The sequence below is a fragment of the Monodon monoceros genome, unplaced genomic scaffold (genome assembly GCF_005190385.1).
Source record: "Monodon monoceros isolate NGI ecotype Baffin Bay Population unplaced genomic scaffold, NGI_Narwhal_1 Super_Scaffold_13, whole genome shotgun sequence".
NCBI lineage: Eukaryota > Metazoa > Chordata > Mammalia > Artiodactyla > Monodontidae > Monodon > Monodon monoceros.
Window position 1 is genome coordinate 41,497,920 of NW_021703769.1, and position 18,578 is coordinate 41,516,497.

The window sequence follows — 18,578 nt, forward strand, 5'->3', positions numbered from 1 at the left end:
CCAGTTGATTCTACACTTGAATATCTCCTCATTCCATCCTGTTCTCTCTCTCTTCACTCGCCACCCCTTTATCTCAGATTTCTATCATCTCTTGTCCGGAGTATTTTAATCAATTCCATATGGGTCACTTATCTGGTCCTGCTACCGCCATCAATCCATACTCCACAAAGCAGCCATGTGAGAGAGAACCCTTCCATGGCTCCCTAGTACCCTCCATGGAAGCATCTACCTCCTTAGCAAAGGGTACAAAGCCCTTTGTAATAAGACCGCTAGTTCTTCATCTGGCTTCTCTCCATGCTCCACTCCCCTTGATGACAGTGCTCCAGAAGCGACTCCCAGTCACGCATGCTCACTCTCACCTCTAGCCTTGTTCCCCACCTTGGAACATTCCCTCTCCATGTTAATTCCTCCTGCTACATTTGCCTGCATAGCTCTCATTTAAGCCAAGCTTGTGGCCCTCACCATCTAAGCTTCAGCCCCATTGGCCACCCCACGTCTTCAAAGATGCCAGGGTCTTTCCCACGTAAGGGCCTTTGGACATGCTCTTCACTCCACCTGGAACACTCATCCATCTCTCCTTTTTTGTTTTTGTTTTTGTTTTTGTTTGTGGTACGCGGGCCTCTCAGTGCTGTGGCCTCTCCCGCTGCGGAGCACAGGCTCAGTGGCCATGGCTCACGGGCCCAGCCGCTCCGCGGCATGTGGGATCCTCCCGGACCGGGGCACGAACCCGTGTCCCCTGCATCGGCAGGCGGACCCTCAACCACTGCGCCACCAGGGAAGCCCCGATCTCTCCCTTTTTGCCTTATTCATTTCTACTGATTAATTTCACATAGTAAATGCCTTAACTTCTCAGCTCAAATGCCCTTTCCACAGGGAAGCCCTCTCTGATGACCTTAGAAGCCCTTGCCTCTACTAGCATTTATCATGATTAGGGACAATATGTTTGTGTAATTATTTGATTTAAAAATGTCTTAGATCAGGTTCCCTAGAAGCCCACCCTAAGACAAGCATTCAAGGGCAAGCAGTTGATTTGGGGAGTGATTCCAGGAAGCACCAGGAGGGAAGTAGGGATATGAGACAGGGAAGGGAAAGAGAGAAATGCAGGACTGGGTCCTGCAGTAGAACTCTGGGAGACCATGTGGGAGCCTCAGAGTTGTCCCACTCAGGGGGCATGAAAGCAGGTGTTAATTTCCTACTCCTGTCCATCACTGGTTGAGGGCTGCTTCCAAATTGGCCGTTCGGAACAAGTATCCTGTTGAGACTAGAAAAACCCCTATGGCAGAGTGTCACACGTGTTCACAAGGAGAAGCCACAGCCACGGGAGTTTGCGGAGATCAGAGGAGGGGCCCAAGGGACAACGGTGGGGATATGACAGCTTCTGCTTCAGTATCTATCTGCTGCACTGTTCCACTCCTCACCAATTATCTCGAGAGTAGCACCATGCAAGAGAATTATAATGTGACCCATAAATGTATATATAATTTTTACCTTTTTTAAATTTTGAGAATTTTTTTTAACATTGAGAAGCGATGTTTTTTCAAAAAGTAAGAGAAACAGGCAACATTAATTGTAACTCTGTATTTTATTTATCCCAATATAACCAAACTATTGTCATTTCAACATGTAGTCAATATAAAAATTGTTAATATTTTATATTTTTTTGTGCTGTCTTCAAAACCAGATGTGTAGTTGTCATTTACAACACATCTCAACTTGGACGCACCACGTTTTTAGTGCCCAATAGCCATTAACTAGCTTAATATCTATTAAGTAAATATTTGGTTAAAACCATTACTGGAATTCCACCATTTTTAAAGAGAGATAAAATACATATATATAGCACTGTTGTTTTTTGTTTTGGGGTTTTTTTTTGCGGTACGCGGGCCTCTCACTGTTGTGGCCTCTCCCATTGCGGAGCACAGGCTCCGGACGTGCAGGCTCAGCGGCCATGGCTCACAGTTCCCAGCCGCTCCGCGGCATGTGGGATCTTCCCGGACCGGGGCACGAACCCGTGTCCCCTGCATCAGCAGGCAGACTCTCACCCACTGCGCCACCAGGGAAGCCCAGCACTGTTGTTTTTATAGTTGATAGTAAGCTTAGGAGTGGTTGTCAAGTTTTATCATCTATAGCATTATTTTTGAGTTAGGGCCCATGTTTATAAAAAGTTCATTTTGAATTGTGGAAAACCCATACATTGCTTTCACCCTAAAGCTCAAAATACAAAATCAGCGTCTTAAAGTTTTTATTTTCACCACTTAAAATAGCATGTTTCAACACTGAAGGAGCAACTATTTTAAAGGGGGGAAAGGATAGAAACACGAAAATGGAGGTTTTAACTTCCCATTATAAGTGGACCTTGTGCAGTTTCACATATATGTGTATTGAATTGTCACCTCCGCAGGGGACACTTGCACTCAGCACATGTACATCTTCAATCAGTGATTTCCCAAAGAGCCACGTGGGCAAAGCAAAGTGGGTAATCGAAGCACTTAGATATTTCTCATTTAATTCAGCTGAAATACCCAACACTTATTGAGATCTACCTGTATGAGATAAAAGCTTTAATTTCACCTTCTGCGGGCAGGTGCCTCTCAGGAAACCACTCCATCCATCTTTCTTTTGTCAACTCCCAAAGGGAAAGTCTTTTGTCTTTCAAATAACCTAATTTATTCCCTCTCCGCCATCTTGAACTTTGTAGGCACTCAACAAACATTAATTCATGACAAAGATGCCTAACAGCTTTTGAATTTATTCATGGGATGATTCTTCTTTTAGAGAACATCTTTATGTATTTTCTGTTCTTCAACAAAAAAGCAAAACAGTGTTTTGTCTTGCCAGTTCTGTATTTAACTTCTGCACAGAGCACAGTGTGTGCCTGTTTTAAACAAAATGTGTAGGCACACCAGTTATCTCAATTCAGAAACAGAAATGAAAATAGCGAGAAATATAATTTTTGGAAGGAAATTTAACCTGAGGGCTTAAAGTTAGCAAAAAAGTACAATTGTTGTTTTGTTTGCGAGAGAGCAAAAGAAGCCCATTATTGTGCTAAGCTTTATCTTGGTCATAATTTTCCCAGTTATGGTGTAGACACCAGGTTATGTTTTACTACCTGAAAACCAGTGTAATTTATAACCATGAACACCAGCATAAGTTGATTTCTAACCCTAGTTGCACCATGAATTCATTGGAATACTTATGGAAAGTTGCTGAATTCCCCTTTGCTGGTTTCCTATTCTTTAAAAAAAAAAAACAAAACACATTAATATGTTTCTTATTATTGTCGTTCCTTAATGGTTATTGATGGTTTTTGTATCTCTGTGAGGCGTTGCAACTTCCCCAGGGAAGACTGCGCTAACGAATAGTGTTTGTAAAGTACTTGGAAATCCTTGGATTAAAAACTAACCATGTCAGAGTAAAAGTATTTGTTCTAATATGCCATATGGGAGAACTATATGTTATCTATTAAGAGGGGATGTGTGATATTGAAAATAGTTCTCTGGTGCATTGCCCTGTGCTATTTTTATCCCAAGATATGCCACGGGCAAGTTTTGGTGTGCTGGGGTCATACCTTCCTCGTGGAAATGCTGTAAAGTTCAGTCCTGTGGCAGATACTTGTTGAGTTTCTTATTGTATACTTGACACTCTACTTACCAGCCTACAAAATATATGGAAGAGACAGTTGCATGCTACAGTCTCATGTGTTTTCTTTCCTTGAACTTGCATCACATTTAGGTCTCCCTTAACAGATACACATGCTTTAAAAATAACAGGTTTAATCAACGGATCAGCGGTCCCCAGCCTTTTTGGCACCAGGGACCGGTTTCGTGGAAGACAATTTTTCCATGGACGGTGGGCGGGGGAGGATGGTTCAGGCGGTAACGTGAGTGATGAGGAGCAATGGAGGGTGGCAGATGAAACCTCGCCTGCCGCTCGCCTGCCGCTCACCTGCCGCTCGCCTGCCGCTCACCTCCTGCTGTGCGGCCCAGTACCTAACAGGCTACAGACCGGTACTGGTCTGCGGTCCGCGGGTTGGGGACCCCTGGGTTTAATTATTTCCTCTTCCCCCTAAACACACAAATAGGCTGTTTTGGGACATTCTAGGAAAGAGGTAGGACCAGATGATGGTCTTCTCTGTCCGAAAATTGAAGACCAGCCATGAGTCTTACACAGCCTCTGTGAATGCGGTGTGGTTGTAATACTATTTGAGTCTATTTTGAGTGAACTGCTACTAGCGACCAGGAGAGCACCGCTCAGCATCTCCCCAGATGGGCTCTGTGTGCCCCACTCCATTCCCAGGGGGTTCTAAGTCATCAATCTGCATAACTGCATTGTAACAAGTTCCACACGTAACCTCCACTGGCCTGGGGAAGGGATTCCTTCTGTAAGGTAACTGCTCCAGTAAGAAGACAAAATGGTGACAAGTGTATTGTAACTAGAGCCTGGGCTCTGTGTCTAGGCTACCTTTCTTAAAAACTTCTGCCCCACATGATGTAGGAACTTCATATTTCATAAGTAACCTGAGGAACATGGAACAGGAAGTAATTTTCTCCTTTTTCCCTGATTAATTTGTGAAGTAACCGTGCAAGGCCAGGTAAAGGATGAGCATGTTTCATTAAGTCACAAATATTTATTGAACAGCGTATGTTCAGTCTAGGTTCTTAGGAGACAGCAGACAACGAAGCAAAGATCCCTGCCTTGGTGGAGCTTACACTCAATTAGGGGCAGATATGTGTAAACGATGAACATAACACCTATGTAAATTAAATACTAGAAGGTGATGGATGATTGAAAAAGACAAAAATAAAAGGCAGATCAGGGTGGGAATGGAGTGTGTGGGGATGGGGAAATGTTGCGATTTTAAGTGACGTGTTCAGCACAGTTTGAAAGGGGAATGTTTGAGCAAAGACTTGAAGAACGTGGGGGAAAAGCAGTCTAGGCAGAGGGGATGGGACGGGCAGTACAAAGACCTGGGGAGAAGACACCCTCACGTGCCGGAGGAACAGCACAGAGCCCGGTGTGGCTGGAGCGAGTGAGTGGGGAGGAGATTAGAAAGAAGTCAGGGCAGGAAAACAGCAGGTTCTCCAGCACACAGGCCTTGCTGCCTTTGAGCGTTTTGGAACATGTGAGCAGAGGAATGGTGTGATCTGACTTAAGCATTTTAAAGCAAGCCATCTGGCTCCTAGGCTGAGAATAAGGGCCATTGCCCCAATCCAGGAGAGGGGGGATGGAGGCTGGACCAGGGTGGTGGTAAAAACAGATGAACTCTTAACTACTGCTGCTTCCTACATGGTACCACATTTGATTTTTAGGAGCCATTATTTGTGATCAAAGAGATGTGACTTTTTTTAATTAATTTTTTAAATTAATTTATTTTTATTTTTGGCTGCATTTGGGTCTTTGTTGCTGCACACAGGCTTCTCTGGTCGTGGCGAGCAGGGGCTACTCTTCATTGCGGTGCACGGGCTTGTCATTGTGGTGGCTTCTCTTGTTGCAGAGCACAGGCTCTAGACACGCACACTTCAGTAGTTGTGACACGTGGGCTCAGTAGTTGTGGCTCGCGGGCCCTAGAGTGCAGGCTCAGCAGTTGTGGCGCACGGGCTTAGTTGCTCCGCGGCATGTGGGATCTTCCTGGACCAGGGCTCGAACCCGTGTCCCCTGCATTGGCAGGTGGATGCTCGACCACTGCGCCGCCAGAGAAGCCCGAAATGTGACATTTTTTAACTGTCCACAATTTAATGAGGTTCAACCAGAGGCTCAGGTAAACACCATACCTTTTCTACATTGAGAGCTGAAACATGGTTTGAATGACAACAAAATTATTACTAGGGGAGAATGAAGTTTCCTTCTTAATCCCTTGACAAGTGTTTATGGAGCCCCTATGGGATTGTAGGCACTGTACTGGTTGCTGAGGACACCTTAGGAACAGCAAGAGCATCTTTCTCAGCGGAAGACTTACAATTTAGCTCTCAAGGGTCAGAAGAGGTCACAAGGCAAGAAAGACCTCAGGCTTTGGCACGGTCTGGACCTGAGTTAAAGTCTCAGCTCTGCCACTAATTGTGGGACTTCAGGGAAGTTATCTGACCTCCCATAACCTTGAAATCTTCATCTGTAAAAATGTAGATAAAAGTCTAAGTAGGACTGTGGAGGGATTCACAGTAATGGGTCGGAGGTGCGTAAATGCCTGGTGCCTAGGAGGCAACAGCTACCACTCCTGTCAGATGGTGACTGCCCAGCTGTACACCTCTTTCATCTGCACTGGAATAGCCACATGCATGAGGCTTTTCATTAAAGTAGCGAGGCAGCCAATTCGGGAACTTACTTTTCTAAGCTCAGTCTATTAAGATAGATCCATTGGCTGGTGACACCTCCAGAACAAAATGTTTAAATGTTTGGAACTAGCATCTACTGCCCCCCCACTTCTTTCACTCTTTGCTTTCTTTCTTCCTGAAACCACTAAGCAGGGCTGAGCAAGGTAGGTATTCACATTGAAGTGGTGGTGGTGAGGTGGTGAACCCGCCCCCGCCCCCGCCCTCCCCACCCCGTGCGGAGTGCAGGCCAGGTCAGGAGGGCATCTCGGTCTCAGATTGAAGGACGCTAAAGAAACAGGACAACAAAAGGCAGTGTGTGATCCTAGATTGCTGTGAAAGGTATTCTTAGAAAATTGGCAAAACTTGACTGTGGTCTGTGGCTTCTATGGTAGGAATGTCACCACTGCTAATCTCCTGATCTTGGTGGTTGCATTGTGGTCATGAAGAAGAATGTCTTTGTAGAAAATACAGACTAAAGTATTCAGGGCTGATGGGGGTAATAAGGGGGTGATTATGTCCCCAACTTCCTCTTACGTGGTTCAGGGCAAAAAAGAAAGTTTCTTGTACTGTTCTTGTAACTTTCCATTGTTTAAAATTAGTTCAAAATAAAAGTATCTTTAGTATTAAAAAACGAATTTAGAGTTGTAGCTTTGCACCCATCTGGCTTAAGTGTCAGAAGAGCTAGTTTCTCAGTGTTCTTGGGTTTCTCCATTAATTTGTATGAGATTATAGTTTAATTCTTCAGCTATTATATTAAGTATCATTTTCCCATGCTTTTACTGACCCATAATTTAACCAGCTTACCCAGCTAACAAATACTAGTTGCATTTCCAGGGAGACACTAGTGGGCACTGGTATCAGCTGACTGGGTTGAAACCCTGCTGACATCACTGTGGGATCTCAGGGAAATGATTTAACATCTCTGTGTCTCAGTTTCCCCATCCACGAAATGTGGATAATAATAATGCCTACCTCATTGGGTTGTTATGAGAATTAAATTTGATAATGTATTCAGAGCACTTAGACACTGAGCGGAACACAGCCAATATCCAATACATGTTAGCTGGCATTAACTATCAATAATATTATCCTGCTGCCCACATAACTCTGTTAAATAAAACATAAACATTGATGGCAGTGCATACTCATTGAGAGCACTCCTTATATAAGCTAAATTTATTTTTTGAGGGTGTGTCTTCTAGAGAGTTTTGGAATGTGTAAGATGAGAATGTAGCTGGGTGGCAAAATACAAAATTTTAGACTGAATTCCTTATAAATGAAAAAGTGCTGAGTTGAGAAAAACAACTGAGTCTTCCTGAACTAAGAGAAATTAATATGCCATTTGTATTAATCAGCTATTGTCACAATAATACTGTGTAACAAGTCACCCCATAGTGCAGTGCCTTAACTAAAAGATTTACTCTCATGCTCACAAGTTTACAGGTTGACGGTGGTTCCACTGATGTAGGCTGGGCTCAGCTGGGCAGTTCTAATTCAAGCTGTGAGTTCTCTGGGCTTGCCTCCAGACTGTAACTTGGGCCAAGGCTGCTTCTGCTCATCTTTAATCCAGCAGCTGCAGAGGTATCTTCTTGTCATGGCCAAGGTCAGAAGCACAGACACCAAGTCCAATTATGCAACACGTTCAAGCTCTTTGCTCCTATCATGTCCGCTAACATTTCATTAGCCATATCGCTTGGTCAAGTCCAACAACAATGGAAGGCCACTGAGATAAATAATCCATTACAGGGAACTGAAGAATTGGAATCCAATCTGCAAAGCACTGTATTTGAATTGCCTGCACCCTGTCCAGGTCCAGAAATCTTGGGCCTTTATAAGAAAAGGTAATAGTATACCAGCAGGCAGTACCCATCCGGTTGTTTCCCCAGTAGCAAGGATGAATTTGTTCTGATTTACCTCCCCTTGCTCTTCCCATCCCCACGCACAGTTCAAAAATGGAACTGCAGATATCAGGGTAGCAATTTGTAGCCACAACATTGAAATTTTGCCCTTATAAAGCTCATCCGTATAAAATTAAACATGAACTACACAATTAAACGAATTCACTTTGTTATCTGATGGGGGGGTCCTTCTGCTCACCGCTTACAAAATCAATACTCACCAATGGTAGAAAGGAAAGGTACCTTTCATCAGAATGCCAGCAATCTGGGGAGATGGTGGACTCAGTGTCCCCCAAAAGCCACCTCCAAAGATTCCGCTCAGCCGTGACAGTTTTAAAGGCAAGGAGGGGAGTGGCCTCAGTTAATCATTGAGATAGGGCGTCAGAGTGGTCACCATTCCCCACTGCATGCAGGCTCGTGGATTTCTTTTTTTTTTTTTTTTTTTAGCTTTTTTTTTTTTTTTTTTTTTTTTTTGCAGTACGCGGGCCTCTCACTGCTGTGGCCTCTCCCGTTGCGGAGCACAGGCTCCGGACGTGCAGGATCGGCGGCCATGGCTCATGGGCCCAGCCGCTCCGCGGCATGTGGGATCTTCCCGGACCGGGGCACGAACCCACGTCCCCTGCATCGGCAGGCGGACTCTCAACCACTGCGCCACCAGGGAAGCCCTCGTGGATTTCTTATTATCTTCCCCTACACGTTATCATGTTCACACAGTTTGGTCACACAGTTTGTTCACGAGATTCTGAAGGGGAAGCTAGGGAAGAGATCTAGTCATCTGTTAATTACTTATTCTTCGTTCCTACTTCTTTGATCTACCAGAAGAACTGACAAATTATTGTGCGATTAAAAGATTTGAAAGGTGTTCTTGGGCCGGAGATGAGTAGAGCATGGGGGTACCTTGTTTAAAATTAGTTACGGTATAGCTTTGGTAAAGTGACAAGAAAAGGGACTTCCTGCTGAGGGCAGTTTCCTGCAAAGAACTGCTTACAAATCCCCACTTTTCAGACATCATTCCATTTCTATGGGATTGGGGTGAAGGCCTGTCTTCTGTAACTTTTTCATACTGACATAGGCAACGTATTCTCAGACTGGAAGATGTCAACATGGGCCTGTAGCATCTCTTTGCTGACAATTTTAGTTGCCTGCTTACATGTATGGGCAGAACAAGCTACAATTATTTTGACACCCACAAAGATATAGATTATTATGTGCAATAATGTTAATCCCATTCTCTTGAGGCCAGTCCTTAGAATTGTGGTAGCCATAGACTCAAGTTGGAGCAGCTCATGTCATGGCTAGCATCTGTCTGGTCATCATGCAGTTAACTTTTCTTTCCTCTGGTGGCGGTTATGGTATCTGTAAAACAACTCAGGCATGAACATCAGACACTGAGTCTGTGACTCTATTTTCCTAATCATTAACTGCTTGGTTTTATACTTGGGGAAGGGCGGGGGGGAGGGGAACCTGCGGGGTTCTACTCGTTTCCAACTTCACAGCAGGAGTCTCTTATTTTTATTTCTATAAAATTCCTGAAATATCCTTGAATGTAGTATGTGCTCCGTAAGTATGGATTGAAAGAATAGAGGGCATGGTTTTAATACTGGAGAAGCAAAAATGATTCAACCATTAGAATTCACACAGGTCACTGTGCTTTTTGGCGTGGGAAAGTAGTATTATGTGACATGCAATGTGAATGATATGGAAATTTATTATCGGAAGTAAATATGGGATCCTATAGGTGTATCAACTAAGAGAATTTAGTTTCTGTGTGACATGTTTTAAGCTCACAAAATAGCCTGTCATTTCCCTATACTTCTTCACGTTTATTGTAAGCCTTTTAAATCCCTTCTAAAAACCACAAGTTTACATTCCCCACTCTACTTAACTTTTTATTGTTTTTATGCTTTCTGTGAAGATAGCTAGACAGACAAGGCTGATAAAAGGAAAGCTTGTCCTTATCAAATACGGGTAAATGTGTAATGGGATTTTTTTCTTTCCTACCAGAGGAAGCCCACTGTTTCACTAAGAACTCACCCAATTGAGGTATTTTAAATGGATGGAATGTTAGAAGCCAGCCAAACTGTCCTTCTAAAAGTGACGTGAATGCTAACCTAATTGCCCGAGAATGTTATCAACTGGCCTTTGAAAGCCAGACTTCTACACTGATTCCCCCTGCTGGCCTTGAGGTTGCACTGTCTTTGGAAATTGATGAAAGCAATATACCTGAGCCTTTTCATTTGAGGGCAAGTTACTCAAACGCCAAATCCAGCATTCTTCTAGAAGGCATTTACTCCGTGATAAACGTGCCAAGCGTTTCTTGAATTTGCTTCCCAAGGGCAGAAATCCTGCAACTAGACCACCCCACAGCCAAGACTCAAAGTCGAAAACAGAACATGCCAGACTGCGGTAGGGAGTGGGACCACGGGCACAGGGATTAAGGGTAAAACCCAGTAGCAGTAGGTTAGATAAAGAGCCAGACTGCTTTTTACTATTATGAAGTTGGACTTGGGGGTCTGACCATGAATTTCCTTTTCATGAATTTAGAACTGGTGGAAACAATTCTTTACCTTCCTGGGACTCAATTGTTTCTCTTTCCCTTCTTGCCTTCCTCTCTTCATAAGATTTTTACCTCCCACTCCATAGGAGATGTGGTCACCAGACCAATTTTAAAAGCAGCCTGTCGCTGCAGACTTCAAGCCTATTGTGGAATCTGTGTTAAAAGGTCTGTCTGAGACTTCCCTGGGGGTCCATTGGTTAAGACTCCATGCTTCCAAAAAAAAAGATTCCACGCTTTCAATGCAGGGGATGCAGGTTCGATCCCTGGTGGGGGAACTAAGACCCCACGTGCTGCATGGCGTGGCCAAAAAAAAAGGGGGGTGGGGGGTGGTGTCTGTTGGGGGAGATAGGAAAACTGGTAGATCTCTCCTGCTTGAGTCTGAGTCCATTTGGTGGGAGAAAGGGGGAAACACTGACTTACGTTTTTGACACATGCTCCTGCACCAGCTTGGCCTTGTTAGGGCAGCAAGAGCAGCAGTGATGGCTATTTCCTTCCTACAGCAAAAGCCAGTGCCAGTGCCTCCGCGGAGAACCAGAACAGAGAAAGTATCAGAAATATCCTTGGAAATGTGTCACGCAGAACCTTGGGTTTACAGAGTTACAGAGCCATCCCAGGTTATACTGTGTCCCGCGTGACAAATGGCACAGTGCTGGCCAGAGGGAATTATGTACATACTGATATATTTATTCATTGATAGCATCCCTTCCGCATGTCAGTGTCACTCTTATTTATCTATTTATTTATTTATCTTTGTCATTCTATTATAACATTTTTCTTTCAGGTCAATTCCAAATTTTTTCCATTTGCAGCTCTCCTCAGAAGCTTGTTTTTCAGAGCTGCTTGGTGAACTGTTTCCCCATTGCCTCTGAGGCTCTTGTTTCAGCTCCACTTGTTGAGTCCTCCTCTGGGGAGGATTCCCCATCCTCTTGCCTCTGGATTAAGAGTTGACAGTTGCAGCAGATGGTGGGTCAAAGCAGTCAAGTAAAACAAGTTTAAGTGATCTGAGCCTGGCTGTGGGCAGGAATTTTAAAAGGGCTCAGCTGGGTGATTCTTCTGCTCCTTGTGGCCTTGGCTGATGTCATCACTTGGGGGCATTCGGCTGGCAGCAGGCCTGGGTTGGAAGGTGGGAAGAGGCTTCACGCATATGTCTGGCCCCTCTGTGCTGCTCCATGTACCCCTCTCCACCTGGGAGGCTAATCTGAGTGTCTTCATAGCAGGGTGGCTGGATTCCCAGAGGGAGAAAGTGGAACCTGCTATAGTCCTCTGAGGCCTTGGCTTGGGGGGGCCCAGACATCACTTACGCATTTCACTGGTCTAAACAAGTCACAGAACCGGCTCGAATTTAAGGAGACAAGAAATAGATTCCACTTCTTGAGAGACAAGGATCTGTGGCCATCTTTAACCCACAGTAATATGTGCTGATAACATCTGCTTCTCTGTTTTCTGTACTTTAACGACATCTCTTACGTTTTATCATTTAAAAAGATGTTTCCAAACACAGAGACTTGGAAACCCTCCCAGCAATGAATTATAAAATGATGCCTTTATTTGCCTTTGAAGAGTTAATTTTTTTCTACACATAAATCCACAGATATATATTATATATTTTAAGCCAAAGGGAAGTTTTTAGCTAGTTTCTAATATATAGCCACCATTATACCTGTCCAGTTATTAATTTTTCAAGGAGTAATGTACTACGGCATAAACTTGACCAGCATAATCTGTTCAACACAGAATATTTCAGAGCATAGATATGTTAGACTGTCATATGTAAAATGTAAGTAAATGTCTAAAAAATTAAGTAAAAATAGGGGTTCTTTTGCAACGTACAACAAACAGGGAAATAAAGGGCATAGGAACGTAATCAACCAAGTTTCCTTACACAGTGCATATTGCTTGAGTCAAGGAAAAAAAGCAGATTGGAATTAAAATTTGTATTGCATTTTGGGAAATGTTGTGCAAGGGGAGGGATGTTACTGGAACTGCTGAGTGAACTTTGTTTACTGCAGTTCAACTTTCCACCAAGCAAATCCTGTGAGAAGGGACAAGGATAAATACACCTATTTATGTAGGTAATTTTTCTGTTTCACGCCTCTGATTCATCTCTCTGCCTCGCTTTATGGGGAGTCACGCTACACTGGTTACAATTAATTTCAGCGCTGCATATTAGCCATAAAGAGATATTTCATAAACTGACTTGATGTATATTTTTTTTTCCTCTGCGCTTTTCTTGAAAGATGAGAACGGTCCACAGGAAAAGCCAAGTGCCAAAGAAATGGAAGGGCAGGGCCAAGAAGCAGGTGAGCTCAGATTTCTTTTGAGGCGTCCCCTAGGCCTCATTCCGAGAGGTGGACATGGCTTTACTTAGTGCCCTTTTCTGAAAATATTTATACCGTTTCACCAGGTTAATATCAATATTCGTTCAGGTCTCCCTCAGGAAGCCACCAACCCTGTTAACTACAAGTGTCAGGCTCACCAATCAGAAGGGTACCCTCCCTCTCAGGTCTCAATCACCAGCCCCACTTTTCTCCCGTGTGATCGCAGTTTGCTCAGTGATGCTCTACGCGGGATGGGCAGAGGTTGGAAGGACAGTGTCAGAGCTGGGCTGACTGAGGGCAGGTCAAACTCAGCAGATTTCGTTTGGAGGAAAAAATGAAATGAAAAACATTCACAGGGGGACTTCCCTGGTGGTCCGGTGGTTGGGACTCTGTGCTCCCAATGCAGGGGGCGTGGGTTCCATCCGTGGTCGGGGAACTAAGATCCCGCATGCCACAGGGAGCAAACAAACAAACAAACAAACAAAATTAATTTTTAAAAATTCACAGGAAATATATCAGAGGCTTTCCTTCCACAATGAATGGAGTGTGCTTTACTGTTTTACATTAAATTTTGAAGAGCCGTGCTTCTGGTCATTTCTCTGTATGTTGTAGATGATGGTGTGAGGAGTGACAGAGGCTTACTACCCCACACCCAGAGCTCAATGAGATCCAAAGCCTTCCTGACATCGACTCTGTTCACTGCAGAACAGATGAGCCAATGGAATGCTTAGAGATCTTCTACTGTAGATTATAAATTGAACTTTTTAAAATAAAATGGCACTTAAGACTCAATAGAGATTGTCATCTCCTTAGGTTTATCTTTTCTTCCTCCCCACTTTTGTACTCAGGCATGCTCTCCTTTAAAAGAATGATTCACAGGGCTTCCCTGGTGGCGCAGTGGTCAAGAGTCCGCCTGCCGATGCAGGGGACACGGGTTCGTGCCCCGGTCCGGGAAGATCCCACATGCCGTGGAGCGGCTGGGCCCGTGAGCCATGGCCGCTGAGCCTGCGCGTCCGGAGCCCGTGCGCCACAACAGTGAGAGGCCCGCGTACCGAAAAAAGAAAAAAGAAAAAAAAAAAAAAAGAATGATTCACACAATTTTGCAGTTATCAACATAACCACCAAAATAAAAATTTCCTTCTTCTTTCTATTTTCCAAGTCATTCCTCTGGTTCTAATGAGCCCAACGGATGGGGCATCTTTGAAATAGTGGGCTCTGCTCATGTGCCTGCCGTATCCTGAACCATATGCTGGGCTCTTAGAAATAAACCAGGTAGTGTGATAAGTTTTCCACTGAAAAGTTCCTGCATTAACCTTGGAACTTTTGCTAGAGAACTGAAAGCTTTTACTATTAACCTGGAAGATGGAATTGAAGAAGGCCAATCAGAGAAGGCACTGAAGCCAGGCAGCAAGGACCTTGTGTACCTGCCACTGGGTCAGTTGGCTCCCTTTGCTAAAGTGTAGTCCTTGCAATGGAATGAATTTCTAATACAGAAAACTGTTGTCATCCACATCACCATCGCCCCCAGCTCCCGGCCACCACACCGTTATGCTCCGTGGAAGATGAGTCTTCTGTGAAACGCTGTCACTGTTTTTACTGTTTGGGGCTGATGGGTATTAATCAACTAGCTGCTGACAGCTGAGGCCATTCCCTGAATATTGTGGTTTTCCAGGTGTTATTCGTTCACTGCTCTGTCCCAAACTGTCTTTATCGACATAGATTTCTGCCACCCCTGTTCTCACACACACACGTATACACATACACGGGCACACACATACAGACATGCACACACACCTGCCTGCTTTTTATTTATTCATCTCTCTTCCCCTAATCAGTTGAGAACAGGCAGTGTCTTTATGGATTTAGGACCATCTTGCCTGTTAGGAGAGAGTGGTAGAATACAAGCTCTCTTCTCCACCTCCTGGATGGACAGCATCACCACCACAATATGGGTGCCTCTCATGGTAGAGAAGATTCCTAAATGCACCCCTGAGGAGCTCTCCTTGCTTTTCTAAGTGGCCGGCACAGAGTCCAATGGCAGGATTCGTCTATGCTCTTGGCCAGTGTCAGCATACATTGTTGTGTCTGCTCTGCGTCCCGAATCCAAGATCAGAGAAGTCAGAGATGCAGTTCTGGTCATTAGAGTCCTTCTGACCTACTGTTATTCTTCCAAAATAAAAGTAGCTTCCTTTCATTCGATAGAATGTCCAGCTTCAATTCTAACTACATGACTGCAGGCCTCTTCCATATCACGCAAAAAGCACAGTCTCAAACCAGCATAATCCAGCAGTTCTGACTGCTGTCATGATCAAATCAAAGTGGTAGGTCCTATTCCTCAAACAGCCATTTAACCAATACCTATCCGGGCTTTGCTGTGACCCAGGCACTGTTCTGGACACCGAAATAGGGCAACAAGCAATAAAGACAACTTCTTTGCTTCCTTGAAACTTATATTCTGGTGGCAGTGATCCAAAAATAAACAATTTAAAAAAAGTATGATAGTGACAAATGCATTGTGGAGAAATGAGGTAATGTAGAAGGAATCCTGAGAAGGCAACTTTCCGTTGGCTGGACTCGGGGAGGACTCCCTGAGGGAGCAGTAATTAAAGTGAAATCTCAATGATGAAATGGCGGGAGAGCATTTCAGATGGAGGGTCCAGATAATGCAAATGATTTCAGGCCGATTTTAACAGGTTGGAGAAGGAAGTTCAGAGTGGCTGGAGCGTGATGGATGAGGGAGAACATGGTGCGAGGTTTGGGAAGACATCATAGGGCCAGGTTATGTCTGACTGCATAAGATTTGATTTTGTTAGAACTACAAGGAGAAGCCAGTGGAAGGTTGTTAGTAGTAGAGGGACCTAATCTGTTTTAACAAGCTCACTCTGCCTGTGAGTGAAAACGTGTCAAAAGAACAAAAGTGAGACCAATTGAAAGACTATAGCAGGAAAGCAGTGATGGAGGTTTCTGGAAATGGAGACAAAATGGCCTGATGTGTTTTGTTCTAGAGGTAGAAGTAACAAGATGTGCTGATGGATTGGATCTAGGGCGTAGGGAAAAGAAGAATCCAGGCTACATCCTAGGTTTTTAGCATCAGTAACTACACGGATGATGGTGCCACTTACCGATGTATGAAAGACTGGCCACAGGGCAGTTTTTATTAATAGAGTTAATAGTTCAGTTTTGGCCGTGGTAAATTCAAGAGGACTCTTGGCCATATGGGATGTCAAGAAGCCAATTAGGTACCTGAGTCTGGATTTCTAGGGAGAGGTGTGGACCAGAGATACAGGCTTGGGAGTCACTGTCAGAGAAATGATACTTAAAACCATGTGACTGGGTGAGATTCACTAGAGAGAACATGTAAATAAGGAGAACAGTGAGGCCTGGGACACCATGGCCTCTAGACATGTGGCACCAGGGGAGAAGGAACAGCCACAGCAAGAAAGTGTTTCAGAAAGAACAGAGTAGACTCTGAAATGCTCCTGAGGAGTCCAGGAAGATAAGAAAGGAGAAATGACCATTGGATTTGGCAAAGTGAGGTCATTGACACCTTTGATAAGAGACTACTTCAAGGAGGATCGACGAAGCCAGTTGGAGTGCTTCGTGGAGAGACCGTGAGATGAGGAAGTCCAGAGCAATAACATGGACTTCTCTTTTAGGGAGTTCTGCCGTGAAGGGAAGCAGAGAAATGGGGTGATGTGACATCAAGGCAAGGTTGAAAGTCTGTAGTTTGTTCTTTTGATGTTAATAGGAGTTTGTCATCTAACAGAAGGAAGTGATTCGTCTCCAGTTATCTCCCTACCAAAAATCTTACTCTCTGTTCTGATAGAGGCATGACCTAAAAGTAACAGTCATATACCTTATGGACGAAGGATATACTAGAAGATATCCGATTTGCCTTTAAATGTGTGTTAGTCACCATGCGTGTATGAGTTATCTTTAGTTCCATAACCTTGTTACTGCATGAAAAAAATGTATATATTCCTTTTCCATTTGTCAAGCATTAACCATTCCAAATGATTTTGATAACCCTTCCTGTCTTAAATATACTATTTTAGTGTTAGTAAGTTAGTTATTATCCTGGAGCCCAAATGCTAGTGGAGTCACTGGGGTGCTGATAATATTAAGAAGAAAGTCCAGCTCTGACGAGGTTAGTTGCTGCTGTGAGGCCCAGGCACGGGCCTCCAAGTTCCCTAGTCGCCACTCTGTGCTTGGCTGACATGAAATCACCAAACGGCTTTTGGTGCTTTCCTACAAATGACCCCTTCTCCTGGACCTCTTCTCTGACAGCCATCAGATGTGCTCCCTACAGCTTGACAGCCTGGCGTAATGGAATAGAAGTGCTGTGCTAAGAAAAACCAAACTTTAAAAACACACACATAAAAGCACTTTGTAGAAACTTGCAAGGATATACTTTCTTTCACAGCCTTTTACTAAGAAAAATAATGTACCATTCTTCTAGAGGTAGGGAAGAAACAAAATGCCAAAGTATAATACTACCAAACAAACAGTCTTCTTCACCAAAAAGATAGTTTGTAGTTCATCAGGCTCTGTCTTAACTGAAGGGGTTTTGTTCCATTAATCGTAGAAGAGAGTTACAAACCCAAGCCCCTTCAAAGACCATTCAGTGTATTAGAGCATGAAACAGGCTCCTGCTTCCTTCGGTAGAGTAGGAGGTGAGGTGGGAAGGGAAGCTCCAACCTGACAGTATTTGGCTCTGAGACAGTGTTTCTCTTTCTGCCTTATAGATGGTGCCAGCGCTGCCACCGTGCCCAACCCTTCTTCAGGAGAGGCAGCTGAAGTCTGTAAAGATGAAGGTATGAGGCCACTTACTACATCTGAAAATCACAAACTCTTAGAAAACCGTTTGGGTTTTATTTGTATGGGAAAATGAAGCAGTGTGCAAATCTATCCAATTCTCTTTAAGCATCTCTATTTCCAACACAGATATCCAACCCCCTCTGTTTTATTCCATACCTACCATTTTCAGAATTTATATCTCCATTTACATTTGTTCCTCTGTAAAGTAACTGTTCATGAAACAATAGAATGATTGGAGAAATTACGTTTAAAGATGTTTGTTTGAAACACCAGAATTAGGCTGTTTACAGCTACTTGTCAGGCATGGCTTCATTTGAGAACCGTCTACCAGAGAACTCCATTATCTAGACAGAATAAGAAAGAAGAAATGTTTGAAAGGCAGCCTTGAAAATAAATCTTTGGCAAGAACATCATTCCTCACTCTATGGACAGTTACTATGAGAAAATGTTGCTGACCCAAGTATCTTTAGAAGAATAAAAAAGTAAAAGAAAAATTTACGTAGGTTCTAGGAGAAAATGTGAGGGAGAAATAGTGGGGACATTCATGTGCAGATAATAGAGTTTTAAAGATATATACTATCTGAAGGAAAATGAAATCATCATTTATTTTCTTTCCCTCCTGATTAACTGTCCACACACACACACACACACACACACACACACACACACACACACACAC

At 43.8% G+C, this 18,578-nt stretch overlaps 1 protein-coding gene across 5 annotated transcripts in view; it reads left to right on the plus strand.

Moving 5' to 3' along the window:
* The window catches only part of MACROD2 (mono-ADP ribosylhydrolase 2), a 1,974,865-nt gene that overhangs the window by 1,836,717 nt on the left and 119,570 nt on the right, over positions 1-18,578 (plus strand). For 3 of the 5 annotated variants that reach the window (XM_029221509.1, XM_029221512.1, XM_029221510.1), the window contains 2 exons: positions 13,001-13,063; positions 17,827-17,895. The exons of 1 other annotated variant lie outside the window; for it this stretch is intronic. In XM_029221509.1, the coding sequence (XP_029077342.1) occupies positions 13,001-13,063; positions 17,827-17,895 (132 nt within the window). The remainder of the gene's footprint in view (positions 1-13,000; positions 13,064-17,826; positions 17,896-18,578) is intronic. One more of the 5 variants, XM_029221511.1, reaches the window with a different exon arrangement.